Source organism: Lolium rigidum, chromosome 1 (genome assembly GCF_022539505.1).
Source record: "Lolium rigidum isolate FL_2022 chromosome 1, APGP_CSIRO_Lrig_0.1, whole genome shotgun sequence".
Taxonomy (NCBI): Eukaryota; Viridiplantae; Streptophyta; class Magnoliopsida; order Poales; family Poaceae; genus Lolium; species Lolium rigidum.
The window spans coordinates 348,578,653-348,594,509 of NC_061508.1; the positions used below are offsets into that span (position 1 = coordinate 348,578,653).

Sequence of the window (15,857 nt, forward strand, 5' to 3'; positions counted from 1 at the left end):
ATAACAAAACTGCATTGTTGTGCATCTACGTGGTTTCAAGTTCTAGATCTTCTTGTTACTTTCCACGGTGCAGGTTAGGCACATTCAAACCAAAATAATTTCTTGCTGCATACCAGAAGAGTTTGGCATGCTCACAGTGTATTAAAGCATGGTACAAATCTTCTTAATGAACACAGAAATGACAAAAACTAAAATGTCATGCGTGTGTCTCCTTTTCAATTCACCAAAGCAAGACAATATATTGTTCACTACTCAGCCACCAAAATTTGAGAATTTTGGGCATCACGTAAATCTTCCATAGAGCTTTCCAAATATCCAACTAAACCAGGGTGCAAAACAATGTATCCTCGCTAGTTCTCGGTAAGTAGAACACTGAAAACAATCCAGATTTATCCCCCAGCCACGTTGTACCACACCTTCGATTGCGACGTCGGTTTATTCGTGACAGCTGCTTGCTTGGTAGAACAACTCTTTACGTTTTGGAGGCCTCTGTGAGACAAAAACAATAGATGGCTCTGTCGATTATACAAACTAAAATGAACCTGAAACCCAGGAAAAACGAGACATGAACTGAAATCATATTAACGGGAACATATGCTGGTTGCTAGCCTAGGCAATTGGCACTTGCCATTCTGTTAATTAAATACGGCAATTGATGCTTCTTGGTCCTGAACAAATAAGTAATTTGATGCAGTTAATTCCACCTACAAGTAACCTATTGCTGAAGGGTACCAACGCACATAGATAAGAACTCAACAATACAGGGTAGATAAATGCATACCACAAAAAATGTGGAGATTACTAACACTTCTACAGCGGTAGTGGAGGAACACATCATGTGCTTAAAGTAGTTTAAAGGTTACTCACATAGGCGTAAATAACCATGTTAGAGTCAAAACAACATGATGAGAAACAAACTGGAGACAAATATCAATTGGTGAAAGCTCCATCTCACAGTTTATATATTGACTATCAATATAGTAAAAAGATATACCAGTGGACATTGTCACATTCTGGGGCCTATGGGGCATCAAGAGAAAATGCAAAAAACCAGAGGACCAGCAAGTTCTATTGCAGAATGCAGATTGATTTCCGTGGGCCTGAGCAGTCTATTAGTTAACATAAAATTAGTTATTATAACCAAAAGTCTTCTCAAGTTCTTAAACTCCCAGCTCTGTCGCTTCTTTGACTGACTGCTCTAGATCTAGATGGTGTGTTATCCACCATCAAAATAACAGTATAATAGAGTTTTGTCCACACTACAAATCAAATAAACAGTCATTCACCATTCACCAGAAGAACTCATCAATGCAAACTAACATCATGATCATTATTATTCATTCTATGACTGCAACCATAGCTTCCATCCTCGCTACCTTGCAATATAACAACAGTCTGGAAAGTTCACAAAATAAAAGAGTGAAGCCCATAATGCTGAGTGATGACTATGGTACTATCCTACTACCGGGTCGAGAAAAATATATTGACAATCTGCAGAGTTTACAAAATAAAAGAGTGAGGTCCATAATGATGAGTGATGACTATGGTCAAGCCATAACTTACCAGTATGGAAACTCAATGGCTGAAATTTGTATAAACTGAAATGGATAGAGTTGTTATCCCAGTAATGATCTACTTAACTACTATACAGTACGTGTAGGTGTTTCAAAATGAGTGTACCTTTTTTGTTTATCCAGTTATCAAAAGCTTATTCCGAGGTACAATTTCAAACTGGCAACCTATGCATTACAGTAAGCTAAGCTAATGTTATGATTCAAGTATATTGACAGAGAGGATGGGGGTCAGTGAGTTTGGTGAGAGACCTTCTTTGAGTTGTTATCTGAACTGATGAAGTTTGCATAAACAGAGATACCTAATTGACCATAAGGTTAACTGAATCAGAAGTCCACATGCTGATGCTAAGACTAAGAGCTTCTTGTCTTCTAAATGTAGAAAAATAAGTTACCTTGCGGAAGCATGTAATGAGTGAAACTGTTGCAGTAATCCACTCCTTCATGGTTCACTTTCTAAGTTGTATAATTTGGTTCAACTGTACATCACCAACTCCATTGATAAATGAAACTTCTGTTTTGCAAATTAGCAAACTGCTGCAGCAAGAAGGATCTGGCCACATATTTGGGAAAATCGCCGAGCAAGATATCGAAAACCAGTATGCATCAAACCCCATTTTCTTCGTTATGTCCATATATTCAAAATCAGCATAGGTTCCTACATTATGAACTGCACAGATTCAACACGGACAAATAAAAAATAGCATTGAGGATTTTGCCTGAAAGATGAATTTGTGAAAAAACAACTAAAACAACAGCTCACCAACTCACCGGCCTGCAACTCAACAACAACAGTTGCACAACTGCATTGTCAAAGATAATTTCCTGAATTTGCCAAAATTCTTTGTTGGGAGTGAAGAGTAAAAATTACTCTGAATGTAGTTTTTAACATCCGTACAGTGCACCTAGTATAGGCGCTCATGGTGGGTTGAGAATTATGCCTAGAACTATAATCATCATGTAAGACTCAATCTTGATGAAGATCTACAATGCTTAGACAATCCCCAAAAATTGCAATCGTCTCATCCTTGGCAATATGTAAGATAAAATCACTGTCCTTTCGTTGCACGCAGTACCCTGTGAAGAGGTACTTGGCAGTCACGCAGTACCCTCGAGACCAGCGACGTCGTTCCACTGCGAAACTTGGCAGGCACGCGGTAGCCTCTAGATTCCTGAATTTGCCAAGATCCAGCACAATGCATTAGCGCAAGAGGAGTGTGGCAGTTGAGGCTGCGCAAGACGGTTCCCTTCTTCGACGCCATGCCGATAGAGCGGGGATTGCAGTGCGTGGCCAGGTGGGCATTGACAAATCACAGAAATCGTATAATATCAAGTGTATTCATGTAGGTAGGTGAGCACATCAAAGACTCTAGCCATCCAAGTAGGCATTCATTCATTCATTCATCGAAATAGGAACATAGGGAATTACGGAGAGGGATACCAAACCTCCCTGCGTGGGAGGACCTGTGTTTCTTCCTTGATGGATAATCAAGGTGGCTGAGAGGTGGATTGAATCCTCCTTATCTAGTTTGGATTCATCGAGTCCTTCCTGCCTATCCTGGGCTCCCAGTAAAGAGGTGCTCCATCGTGGGTAGCTGATCTCGGGTTCCCGGCCGGGGATGAGTATGACGACTTTGTAGTGCAGTCGGTCGCGGGGGTGCAGGCGTGCGGGCGAGGGGAACGGTGGGCGTGCGGGCGGCCGAGGGGATCGACGGGCGTGCGTGGGCAGCTGGCGTAGCAGGGGTGGATTCAGGGTGACGTGCTGTGGACATGAATCAGAGTGCTGCAGAGCATTGACGGCGGATCTTGATGCCGGCGGACCATTTAGAATTGATGCAGTTTGGCTCGCTGGGCGGCCACGAGTAAAAGGGGCATCAGGAGTGGGCATCGAAGCCCTCAAGGTTTCCATGGTGGGCGCAACAAGAGATCTGGTAGATGGCCCGGATGGTGGAGGCGACGCAGTTGATGAGGGAGGCGCATCAGCGGGCGGCGTGCAGATGAGAGGGGATCGATGAGCATGGGGCGGCGTGCGGTCGGCAGGAACTGTGACCGGAGAGCTTAGTCTCGACGTCCACCACCACAGAGCAGCGCACCCCTCTCCATCTTCACGTCCGTCCTTTCGTCTGTGTCTCAACCGCGGAGGAACGTGCCCGACTCACCCCCTCCTCTGCTCAGCCAGGCGGCCGGCGACCAGCCACCGAATGTGTGGATCTGAGGGTGGCGGCTGGCGGACTGGAGGTCCTCCGAGTTTCGCAGGATTTGGAAGCGGGAGAAGGCGGAGGGTGGTCGGCGGCTTGGGTCGTGGAATCCGCGAAGGGGGAGGACGATGACGAGTTGAGGAGCTAGGGTTTCGGGTGTTGGATTCTGTTCCAGATAGCTGGGCTTGGGCCCATGCAGGTGGACATAATGCTCGACGAAGTACAGATTTGGTGGGAGGGTAAAAATGTCTTATTAAATTATGCTTGACGAAACTTTTGACCGGAGGAAACAGAACCAGTTCCTCCTTTTTAGAGATAGAGATAGAGATTTTGAGCACTTCACTGTGGACATGTTTTTTTTTCTTCTATCCACTTTACTGTGGAGGAGTGAACGACGGACAGAGAGCAGAAGATTGGCCCATTACACATCTGACCGCCCAAGGCCCATTTTGACAGCACGGAGCACACTCATTCTCCCAGCTCCCAGCTCCACTAGGCAGCTCACTCATCTCCTCCAGGGTTTCCGGCGGCTGCAGCTCTTCCGCCGCCGCCGGCATCTAGCTCCCGTTCACTCTCTCCACGCCAATGGCTACCTCCAGCGCGCGCCGTTGGAGTGGTCGCAGGAAAGCGGCGACGACTCTGACGGAGATCCCCGACCACCTCCTTGCGGAGATCTTCCTCCGTCTGCCGGCCGCAGAAGACCTCGCCCGCGCCTCCGCCGCCTGCGTCACCTTCCGCCGGATCGTCGTCGACACCGACGGATCCGTCCTCCGCCGCTTCCGCCGCCTCCACGACCCGCCCCTCCTCGCCTTTTACGACATCGCCGGCTTCCACCACGCCCTCCCGCCTCACCCCTCCGCGCCCGCCGCCCGCGCGCTCGCGGAGGCCGCCGACTTCTCCTTCTCCTTCTTCCCCAACCACGGCAGCTGGGCCGTTCAGGACATCCGCGACGGACGCGTCCTCCTCATCCGCCCCGGCGAGGGCCTGCTGCCCCAGGTCTCCATGGAGCTTGCGGTGTGCGACCCCTTGCACCGGGGGTACGTCCTGCTTCACCCAGTACCTGACGACTTGCTCGCTTCGGTGGCGCACGCGGCCACGGAATACAATCCCTGGTGCGAGGCTTTCCTCGTTCCCCTGGAAGAAGAGGCGGATGCTGCATTTGGTGTGATATGGATGGTACATTTCAGTACTAGGTTGGCTGCTTTGGTCTTCTCTTCAATCAGTGGACAGTGGCAAGCTGCTGCATCCAAGCAATGGAGTGATTTGTTTCTTGAACGTGGCGAGTCGAACATGGTGTCATCGCCGATCGACCGCGACTATCACGGGCGCCATTACGCTTATGGATGCTTCTACTGGGAGTCCGCTCAGATAGAGAGGAAAGAGCTGCTTGTGTTTGACACCCGGAGTATGGAGTTCTCCATTTCTGACCTCCCACCTGGAGAATGTTTAAGGTGTGCGTCAGGTCTAGCCATTGTGGAGGCAGGGGAAGGCAGGATTGGACTGTTCGGTATACTTAATGAATTTTTAGCTAGAAAGTTTGATCTCTGTTATTACATCAAGGGAAACGCAGGTGAGAGTTCTAGCAAGTGGCAGCTAGAGAAGACTGTGTCACTTTGTTCTGCATTCCGGTATGATATCAAAGCTGCAACTGGGACGTACCTGCTCCTAGGAATGATTCGATCCCTGCTACACACGCTAGAATGGGAATATATCTCAGTTGATGTCAAGACGTTGCGGCTTGAGAGGGTTTGTAGTAATTCTTCTAAGCATTCCTATTCCACCAAGTGGATATATACCAACTTCCCGCCATCCTTGTCTTCACCGAAAATATAAAGTGGTAAATTTTCTATGTCCACTTGACAGTTCCAGCTTTGTCTAATGCGTAACAGTTAATTATTATGATTGGCAATTCTTGTTTATACGATTTAGCGCTAGTTGTTTTCTTGCGCTTGTGGGTAAGCTAATCAAGCTTGGGAACATAATTGTGATTTGCTGCTTCATTTGTTCCAGTCGCTGTTTGGAGGGAATCTGAGAAAACTTCTTTCACATCGCTTATGTATCCATAACTTAAATGATGTATATCACAACAATTATTTTCGATGAATACTTTATGTTCAAGGTGCTGAAGGAATAATAATATAGATCCAGTTTACTCTTTTGGTTGTTTCGCTCACCTCAAGAAAATTCCTTTCATCCAAGCGTGGTTCATCTTGTCCGCCTTTTCTTTTATACATATAAATATGCCAAAAAGAAAGCTTTATTTTAGGCCTTTAGTCATCTTAACATCTATATTCCACGTGGTTTTGAAATGAATCTGCATAATTGGTAATGTCACAAATTAGAGGCCGACTTAATGCTCTGTATAGCAAGAGTAGCTTGTGCTCACAAGCTGTTTGATTTGAATCAGCCTCGTAAGGCCAGTTATAGGGTGGGCACCCAGTCTTTATTTCATTTCCTTTTTAAGATATGTTGAACATTTCACCCGCCTCTTTCCGAGTCTCCCAGTACATGCCAAATATAAGCATTAATCTTTGTAGGATGGTAGAGAGCACAGACAGTTTGTCAGTTGTGGCTGCCAAGACCACCTGATTTGTTTTTCATTCGGTGGTATAAGTTCTATGTTTTTTTTTACTTCAAACCGACCTAAGTTAGAGGTCCTGCCACATGGAGCTGCCACTTTGGCATGGTCCGAGTTTTCTGGAGTTATTTTCGTATGCTTACGTGTCTCCATATGGCTTTGTGTTCCAACTTGCATTGTTAGATACAGTGCTAAACGAGTAAAAGTGTGTACTTGCAGTTACTTGTTTCAAATTCAGTTGAGATCAATAATTCAATATTATCAGTGGGACATATGCTACTCTGTTTCTGCTTGTAATATTGTTGATACTATGTAGCCCTCGATAATTTGTTCCATTTAGCTCAAACTGTTGTGTAAAATCTGTGATGAAAATTCTTATATGAATTGTCCCCCTTCTCGGCCCTAAGATTTTTGTTTTCGAAATAACAACGGAGAAAAAATTATAGATGTAAAGATGACTCAAAGTCCAAAAAGAAAAATCTCCGTCAGACACAGATTGTCGCCCTGAAGATTTTTTTTTCCTTTTGGAGTCATATCTCTGTCAGACGGTGGAGAGCACACACCGACACACAGTTTGTTGATAGTGGCTGCCGAGACCCATGATTCAAATTTTTTCCTTCAGTATTTTTTTTAGATTGACCTAGGTTAGAACTTTGTCACTTGTTAGACTCATTTATTTATGTCCACATGCCTCTGCCTGGCTGTGTATTCCAACTTGCATTGCAAAAACACTGCGAAATTAATAAAATTCAGTTACATATCGCAAATTCAGTTCAGCTCAAAATTATTTCCAGCGGGACAAATGCTATTCTACTTCTGCCTGTAATACTACCATGTGCTACTCAGTGTCTATAGTCTGTTCCATTTGGCTTGTAAATGTGAACTATTGAATGAGCTGAAAATTCTACTGTATCGTCTGAATATTAATCCCTTGTCCTGTTTGCACAGATTCGATGGAGCCATATCCAGATCAGTACCTCCCATCCTCGGAGTTCCAAGCTTTTTTGTGTGTGATTCCAACAGCGTGGACTTGGCACGGATGCCATCGCATTGACTACAAGGCTACAATGCGTCATAGCTAATCTACAGTTGGCGACTCACATGTGGGTGCCCATGAATTGTGTCCGCATTGTTCTTTCTTTCATGAGCTCTACTCGTGTCTTCGGTCGGTGCAGTGTAACCGATATCGGTCATGTGGCTGCTGTCCCAGCCTAATCAATCTAGGACGTGAACACTGAAACTCGGTTCTGAACAGCGTTTCGGCAGAGGCTTGGCACTTGTGCGTGGCAGTCTTGTAGTAATGAATTGAAGGGTCTGGTTGGCCGGACTTATCGGAGATATGTTGTGTTGTGCCTAGCTGGGATTGGACTTCATCAGTTCATGGTGCGACGTGAGTTGTTCATGGGGGCAGAAAGGAAGGAAGGTATTGTTAGATTGCTATTCATATCACGTAATGGCTTTGCGATGGACCGTTTGTTAGTTTATTATAACTAGATTATCTCTGGAGGTATGCTTTGGTGATCATGGAATCGATCCTTATCCCTCCTGGCCGCCGTAGCCGATGGATGGGCCTGAGCGCGTAGCATTCCACTCACAAGTTGCAATGCAGTTTCACTGACCAAATCAAGCACCCACAAGGCAGAAATGCCACTTGCAATGCAGTTTTATGTAAAGACTTAGAGAAGACTTATGTAAGTTTCAGGTGACGAAAAAAGATCAGTTCGTCTGATGCAGATTAGCAGTTACACTCTGTCCGGCTGCTCGTCTGACTGGGCGGCGTCACCGTCGCCGCTGCGGCAAAGGAAGACGCCGATCGCCGCCTTTCGTCTGACCGTCGGCCGTTGTGGTTAAAGCAGACGCCGATCGTCCGTCCGTCCAGTCCGCCGTACCAAACATTTCTTTCGGAGTAGCATCGGGTTCGGCTCGCGTTCACATTGATTTGTACACACACATGCCCACCGTCTCAGCTGGGTGCCTTTTGGAGCAACGGAGGAACGCGGTCGCTCCCTGTCCTTTTTGGCTTTTTATCATGTCAGTTCCGTGTGAGCGTGAGTATCAGATGTTATTAGCCTCGGAAGAGAGAAAGTATCGGATGTTTGACACTGGACGTGATCTCTCCCGTATCGTATCTATCATATTCATATCGCTGAGAGAGGGGTTGTGCTGAGGAGCAGGCAGGTACTTGTAGGACTAATTAACAAGGTTTATGCACTTAGTCGCGTGGCTTTCAGTCAATCATGCTAAGCAAGAGAAGAATGATGGTAAATATGAATGAAGAAAACCAATAGAATTCGGATAAAGGTTCCAAACCAACACCTTTTGATTTTCTTACTTAACCACGACTATTGCAGCGCCCATAATGGCCAAAGATTAGCTACTACTCCCTCTATTCCGATTTAATGAACTTCAATCCAAACTATTATCTTCTCATTGTCTTGTCTCCCTCACGTCAATTTAAACGGAATGGAGGGAGTAGTTTATATCGCCACATTACACTCACTTAACATCGAATCTAACATATTGAATCTAGAACAACAAGGATGTTGATACGAGTGGCGAAGTTAGGGGAGGTAGGGGCCATGCCATTGTACAACAGGACATCTTTTAGAGCTAAGTATGATTTTGACAAGTTTTTTGTAGTGCAAATTTGCCTTCTTGCACCCCATCCTCCCAACTGATGATTAACATGTTTGGCCCTTGTTAACCTATAATCATGTCTCCTCCCCTAGGTGATACCGAACATGGTAACGAGGAGGGGGTGAACCCCATTGGCATGGAACCGATGGACACAATACCAATGATCACAACAATGGGGAGCACAATATTGTGGACCACGATGGTGTTCAAGAAGGCGATGCCGAGCATGGAAACATAGATAAGTAAGCTCTTGATTGCTTGTTGTTATGTTTTATTGCACACGAGTAGTAGCTCTTGATTTACTCGCGCTCGAGCCACATGTTCAATCTCGGTCCATCCCAACTACCTGTCCCGTTTACTAGTTTTGTATAGTTGTCGGCCGGATCAAGACGAATTTTTGTTGAGTGGGAGGGCATCATCAATTGTAGGATCACAGATGATTATTATCTAATCAAAGAATTTCAGATTGAGATTTCGCATGTTTGTAGATTTTATCATTGTCTACATCTAGGTTAATTCAGATTTTTTTAAACTTAAAACTATGATTTCAAATTTTTAAAAATAAAGGGATACATATAGCTCGTCCCCGTTTGCAATTTTCGGGTGAATTACATCTATCTATTGTGCTAGACTTGTATTGGAGTACTCTCGTTTCAAAATATAAGCCTTTTTTTAATAAAGTGCCCATATGCCATGGCATGGAATGGCATTTGTTTACTATTCCATCAAAATAAACTGGACACATTCTTTTTATAAAGCTAGCCGTAGTTGCCCATATGCCTCGCGCTAGCTGGAAATACAACGACTAGTGCTAGCACAGATACCGTTAACGGCGGCCCATGCGTGCGAGACAGCTTGCACTCTGTCTGCACAGCGACCGACCGTTGCCATGCCTTGTTCGGCTCCTCTCTCTGTGCCTATAAAAGAGGTCGCTCCTCTCCAGAGAAAAAATTACGAGACACAACACCATATGCGCCTACCACTCGGTTCCAGAGCTTTGCGCCGCCGCTCAAGACTTCTCCATCCCGTCTACCGGCGTGCACCGCTGGACGGGACAGCAGGCCTCCGGAACCCCGTCTCTTGTGATCCTGTACGGGAGAGGCGATAAGGTTTTTGGGGAGCGCTCTAGCGCGGCTAGCCGGCTTCGACATCGACACGGAGGCCGACGACTACTTCCCCAACGACGACTTCTTCCCCGACATCAGCAACCTCTTCAACGACATGGCTCTCAACGGCGACAACGTCAACGCTGGTTCCTCTTCTGCACCGTATGTCTTCTTCTCTTCCTTTTGTGAGATCATGATGCTCTTCCTTATCTTAGCAACACATTCAGGCTCGTTATCAGGAAACATATTGCTCTTATCAATCAGTTTAGATTTGTTGATCCTTTACTCTATGGTGATTTGCATGACTAGTTTAATCTCAAACTTATTAGTCATGTTTTATCCACTGTTTTCTTTGATTAAATTATGGGGAAAATTGCTAATATATCCAACATTTTCATCCCAGAAACTTCACAGTTCTGAACAAAACAAACATTCAACAGTACAAAGTACAAATAAGTGGTTTGAACAAAACACAATACAAACACTCCGGCCGCACGCACGAGCTCGACCTTCCGCGCCGCTATGGCCCCGAAGCGAGAGTTCGAGCCGTCCGCCAACGATCACGAGGCCGGCAGCAGTCGGCGAACTGCGCCGGCGGCGTTCGACATGGGGCCGCTGGCTCCCATCCGCGACCAGATCTACGTCACCGTACCGGTGGCGCAGATGTTCTGGGAGGCTGGCGTCCCCACGGCAGGCACCTGAGCCTAGATCAGGTTCCGGTGCCGCCGATCACTGGCTCCAGCCGCGCCTGCATTGCCGAGATTCGGCGGCGCCGCGCGCAGCTGCCGGCGGACCTCCGGGAGGACCCCGCCTACGGCGACACAAGTCCCAACTGGGACTTGTGGTTCGAGGTGGAGCACGATGCGCGCCGGCGCACGTGCTTCACCTCGGCGACGGCGAGGCCTCGCCCGCAGCCGCCTCACGCGCAGCCGCGCACGCCTGCTAGGCGGGCTGGCCGCCGCCCCGACAGCCTCTATATCGACGAGCCCGCGGCGGCCTCTACATCGACGAGCCCGCGGCGGCCTCTACATCGATGAGCCCGCGGCGGCGCCATCGCAAGCGCCACAGGCCTAGCCCCAGGAGGAGGACGACCCCGAGCTGCAGGCCGCGCTGGCGGCGTCCCGCGAGCTCAACGACCTCGAGGAGCTAGCCAAATGGCCGCACCTCGCCTCCGCGCTGCGCGCCTCCGCGCTGGAGGAGATGGCCGGGAAGGCCCAAGAGGACGCCGAGGCCGAGGCGTGGACGTTCCTCGCCATGGCGCGCCGGCAGGAGGAGGCCACGCGCCAGGCCGCGCTCTGGGGGAGGAGGAGCGCCAGGCCACGCTCCGACACGAGGCGGAGCTGCAGGCCGCTGCGGCGGCGGCGACGACGGAAGGAGGTGGCGCGGCCGGCGCGCTGCGCGCAGGCCGGCGAGCCCTCCGGACCCCCACTCCGTCTAGGAAAGGGCGCAGTGGTCGCCCTGGCCGGAGTCACTGGTGCCCTCCGGCGTGTCCAGCCAGAACAGCGCGTCGCTGCCGGGGGCGTCGTCCTCATCGACGGCGATGACAACGAGTACTACTGGAGATTTGTTTTTGTTTTCCTTTTTAATATTTATTTTCTTTTTATTTTGACATTTGTTGTGCGTTCGACGTGTTGGGCGCAGCGTGCGAACCAAACGGACACGCGGACGCGGGCCACTATCCGGGTGTCCACGCGGTCGTCCAAACAGCCCAAAACGGACGGTCCAGCGCGTCCATTTGGTCGCACCGTTCGAGATGCCCTGACCCGCGCGTGCCCGTTTTGGTCTGTAGGTCTGTATCTGGATGTTGTTTTTGCCTTGGGGAGCTATGGTGCGTTGGATCCTTGCTTGGCGGTGGATGGAAGGCTGCGAGGCACATCGTGACATGCCATTTGCATGTCACCTGATCTGCGTCCAGTTTATATCGCCACATTACACTCAGTTAACATCGAATCTAAAGTATTGAATCTAGAACAACAATGATGTTGATACGAGTGGCGAAGTTATGGGGTTCAAGAAGGCGATGCCGAGCATGGAAACATAGATAAGTAAGCTCTTGATTGCTTACTTGTTATGTTTTATTGCACACGAGTAGTATCTCTTGATTTACTCGCGCTCGAGCCACATGTTCAATCTCGGTCCATCCCAACTACCTGTCCCGTTTACTAGTTTTGTCTAGTTGTCGGATCAAGACGAATTTTTGTTGAGTGGGAGGGCATCATCAATTGTAGAATCATAGATGATTATTATCTAATCAAAGAATTTCAGATTGAGATTTCGCAGGTTTGTAGATTTTATCATTGTCTTCATCTAGAATTTTTATTCAGATTTTTTTAAACTTAAAACTATGATTTCAAATTTTTTAAAAATAAAGGGATACATATAGCTCAGCCTCCGTTTGCAATTTTCGGGTGAATTACATCTATCTATTGTGCTAGACTTGTATTGGAGTACTCTCCTTTCAAAATATAAGCCTTTTTTTTATAAAGCTAGCGTAGTTGTCCATATGCCTCGCGCTAGCTGAAAATACAACGACTAGTGCTAGCACAGTTACCGTTAACGGCGGCCCATGCGTGCGAGACAGCTTGCATCTTTGCAAAGCGACCGACCGTTGCCATCGTCCAGCTTGCGCGCGCGAGGACCGACCGTTAACGGCTCCCTCACGCTAAATCCCCATACTACCCCCGACGTCGACCCGCACGCGCGCCCGACGACGGCGCTGCTTGCTTTGCTTCGCTCCGCGCCGCCTGCGCGTCTCCTCCGCTTCACGCCGCCGTCGTCACTGTCCTTATCCGTCTTTTTCCATCTCTCCCTATTTAGCCCGACCTGCCCCCGTCGTCTCCACGCAGCTCAGCCATACACACCTCCACAAACACAGCCACATCGCCAGTACACACCACCAGCTTCTTGTACCTTCAACTATGGACGCGGAGTCGTCGACGTCGGCCTACTCGCCCCCGACCCTGCGCCACAAGCTGCGGACCACCGTGTGCGGCTGCTTCGGCTCGCCCGGCAGCAGCGACGGCGAGAGGCCGCAGACCTGCGGCGGCGGCGGCGGCGGCGGCAGGGCCAAGTGGAGGAGACGGGTGGCCGCCACGGGCGAGTTCAGGTACGACCCGCTCAGCTACGCGCTCAACTTCGACGACGGCGGCAGCGACGACAGCGACGAGGGCGCCGACGCCGCCGCGGCCGCGTTCCGGTACCGGGACTTCAGCTCCCGCCTGCCGAGCTCGCCGAAGCCGGCAGCCGCCCGCAGGCTCACCGCCGTCGCCATCGCTTGAGTCGGACCGAACTGCAGCGACCTGTTTTCTGTAACTCTGATTTGTCTCTCTGATTTGATTCCCTTCTCTAAGCGAGATTGACGCCCTTACTTACAGATGTAACTCTAAGCAATTCATTTTACGAGCAATTTATATAGCCAGAGGAGTATAGCAGCAGCAAACCGAAATGGTTCCCCGTGTAATCGACCACTAATATACAGAGGAAGAATTGAGGCCTTGATTGTCACAGAAATTTTGTCTCCGTTATGTCTGAAACTTTTCATCTCTGTTCGTTTCGATTAACTGAAGCACTTCATTAGAATCTGCTGGGGTTTCTGGTTCGGGAGGCCCTGTGCTGATTACGGTTCATTCAGAGTTGATCCGAGCTTTGATTGCGCTGCAGTGCGGCGACTGGCGACAAAGAAAATAATTTGTTTTACCGAGCTGCAAGTCACTCTGTACTCTGAACTTCTGAAGCAAAGCTCTTTCCAATTTGGTTCTCGCGGAGGAGTAGAGCTAGGGAACTGATGAGAGTGAACGCACCGCAGAACTTCGGAAAAGGCGCGCGTGGGTGTGGGAATCCGATGCCGGAGAGTGCGGCCGAGTCCGTGTAAGTGGAGCTAGCCGTTTTGGCCGTCGCCCCAAAAGGTCACCTCTCTGCTAGCTGTCGGCAAGGAACAGACAAAGGGAGTTCTCACCATCGCAACAGCTAGCTTCGTTGACTGTACAAGTGTGTGCAGGGGCTACCGTATATTGTTACGGCTCGGAAGAGGTGAAGCTTTCGCGCCAAATTGTTGTTCGTCTTTTAAACCTTTACCCACTAGGAATCGAAGCAAGTGGTGCAGAGAAACCATGCTAAAACACAGGTATTAGTGCAGCTAGCATGAATCAGTTAACATGTAATGCCGAAAACCGTCTTATTTGAAATTGCATGCTCTAGTCTGATGGAATTTATATTCAACACCTCCCCTTACGTCTAGGTCGGTGAGTCTTTTTTCTTTTAGATCTCGTACGGACGGCCTTAGACGTAAATCATGTGAATTTCTTTTATGGATGTCGTAAATATTTATTTTTAATACTGCGTTGGCTAGGATTTTAACATAGGACCTGGTAGCTCTCATACCATGTGAAAATTGCATGATTTAGTCAGTTCAACCAAAAAATTAATCTAACGGAAGAGATGTTATCACCAGAATTCGACCAAGCCAGAGGTGGGCCGCATTCTAGATGGACTTGAAGATATATGCGTGGAGAGATACGTAAATCGGCCTTGTGTATCAAGTTTGGGCTAGTTAGCCCGTGTATCTTTATATAGTAGGTTACGTAGAAGTTAGAATCTATCTTGTGCACGGTTTAGTGCACGCCCACATTAGAGAGTCCCCTGGACTATAAATATGTACCTAGGGTTTATGGAATAAACAACAACCAACGTTCAACACAAACCAATCTCGGCGCATCGCCAACCCCTTCGTCTCAAGGGTTTCTCCGGTAAGCACCATGCTGCCTAGATCGCATCTTGCGATCTAGGCGACGCAAGCTGCCCATGTTGTTCATGCGTTGCTCGTCATCGAAGCCTTTTTGATGGCGAGCAACGTAGTTATCATAGATGTGTTAGGGTTAGCATTGTTCTTAGTATCATATGTCTGTCGTAGTGCAACCCTTGCGCATCTAGCCGTCCTTGTACCTCATCATGGGTGCAGGGGCGGCACCCCGCTTGATCGTTATTTAGTAGATCTGATCCGTTACGATTGCTCCTTGATTTATCAGGGATTAGTTTAATATCTGCAATAGTTAGGCCTTACAAAGGGTTGGAGGATCCAGCGGCGTGTAGGGTGTAGTTTGCTGGCCCTAGACGGGATGTTCCGAGGATCAACCTCGTGTTGGTTTTTAGGCCTTGTCTAGGGTTGGCTTACGATCACCGTGCGCGAGCGCGAGGCCCAATCGTGAGTAGGATGATCCGATTATGCGGTGAAAACCCTAGATCGTCGTGGATCTCATATGCTTTATCTTGATCAAGCGGGACCACCATATATTCGGCCACCTTGGACGAATCATGGGTGGATCGGCTCCATGAGCCGATTCACGGGGATAACCCGAGAGCCGATCGAGGCTCGTATTTAACGTGTACGTGTGTGCCCTGCGAGGAAACTAAGCGAGGCATCATCCACACCTTCCGACCGGGTATAGGTCGGGTGGCACGCCCTTGCAATTTGCATCGGCGCGCGACCGAGGAGGCTTTGCGGGCCGTCGCTCTGAGGGACTGGGGCCAGCCGCAGCCCTAGTTGTTCCCGGCTCTACGGTGTTGGCCAGTCACTGCCCGCCGGTGGGTTTCTGACGCCAACACATTCTGGCACGCCCGGTGGGACACATCTTCGACGACAACCACATCGCCATCTACATCCGAGATGGCGGAAGAAACTCCGGTCACTTACGAGGAGCTCAATGGCGAGCTCAAGAAGAAGTATGACGAGGTCAAAGCCGTCCTCGAAGCCGAACTCGTCGGCTCCTGT

At 48.6% G+C, this 15,857-nt stretch overlaps 1 protein-coding gene across 1 annotated transcript; it reads left to right on the top strand.

The window, feature by feature from the left end:
- Window positions 1–12,949: 12,949 nt before the first annotated feature.
- LOC124684564 lies at window positions 12,950–13,594 on the top strand. The gene has a single exon (XM_047218846.1). The coding sequence runs from the start codon at window positions 13,009–13,011 to the stop codon at window positions 13,366–13,368; it is 360 nt and encodes a 119-aa protein (XP_047074802.1). The 5' UTR covers window positions 12,950–13,008; the 3' UTR covers window positions 13,369–13,594.
- Window positions 13,595–15,857: the final 2,263 nt, after the last annotated feature.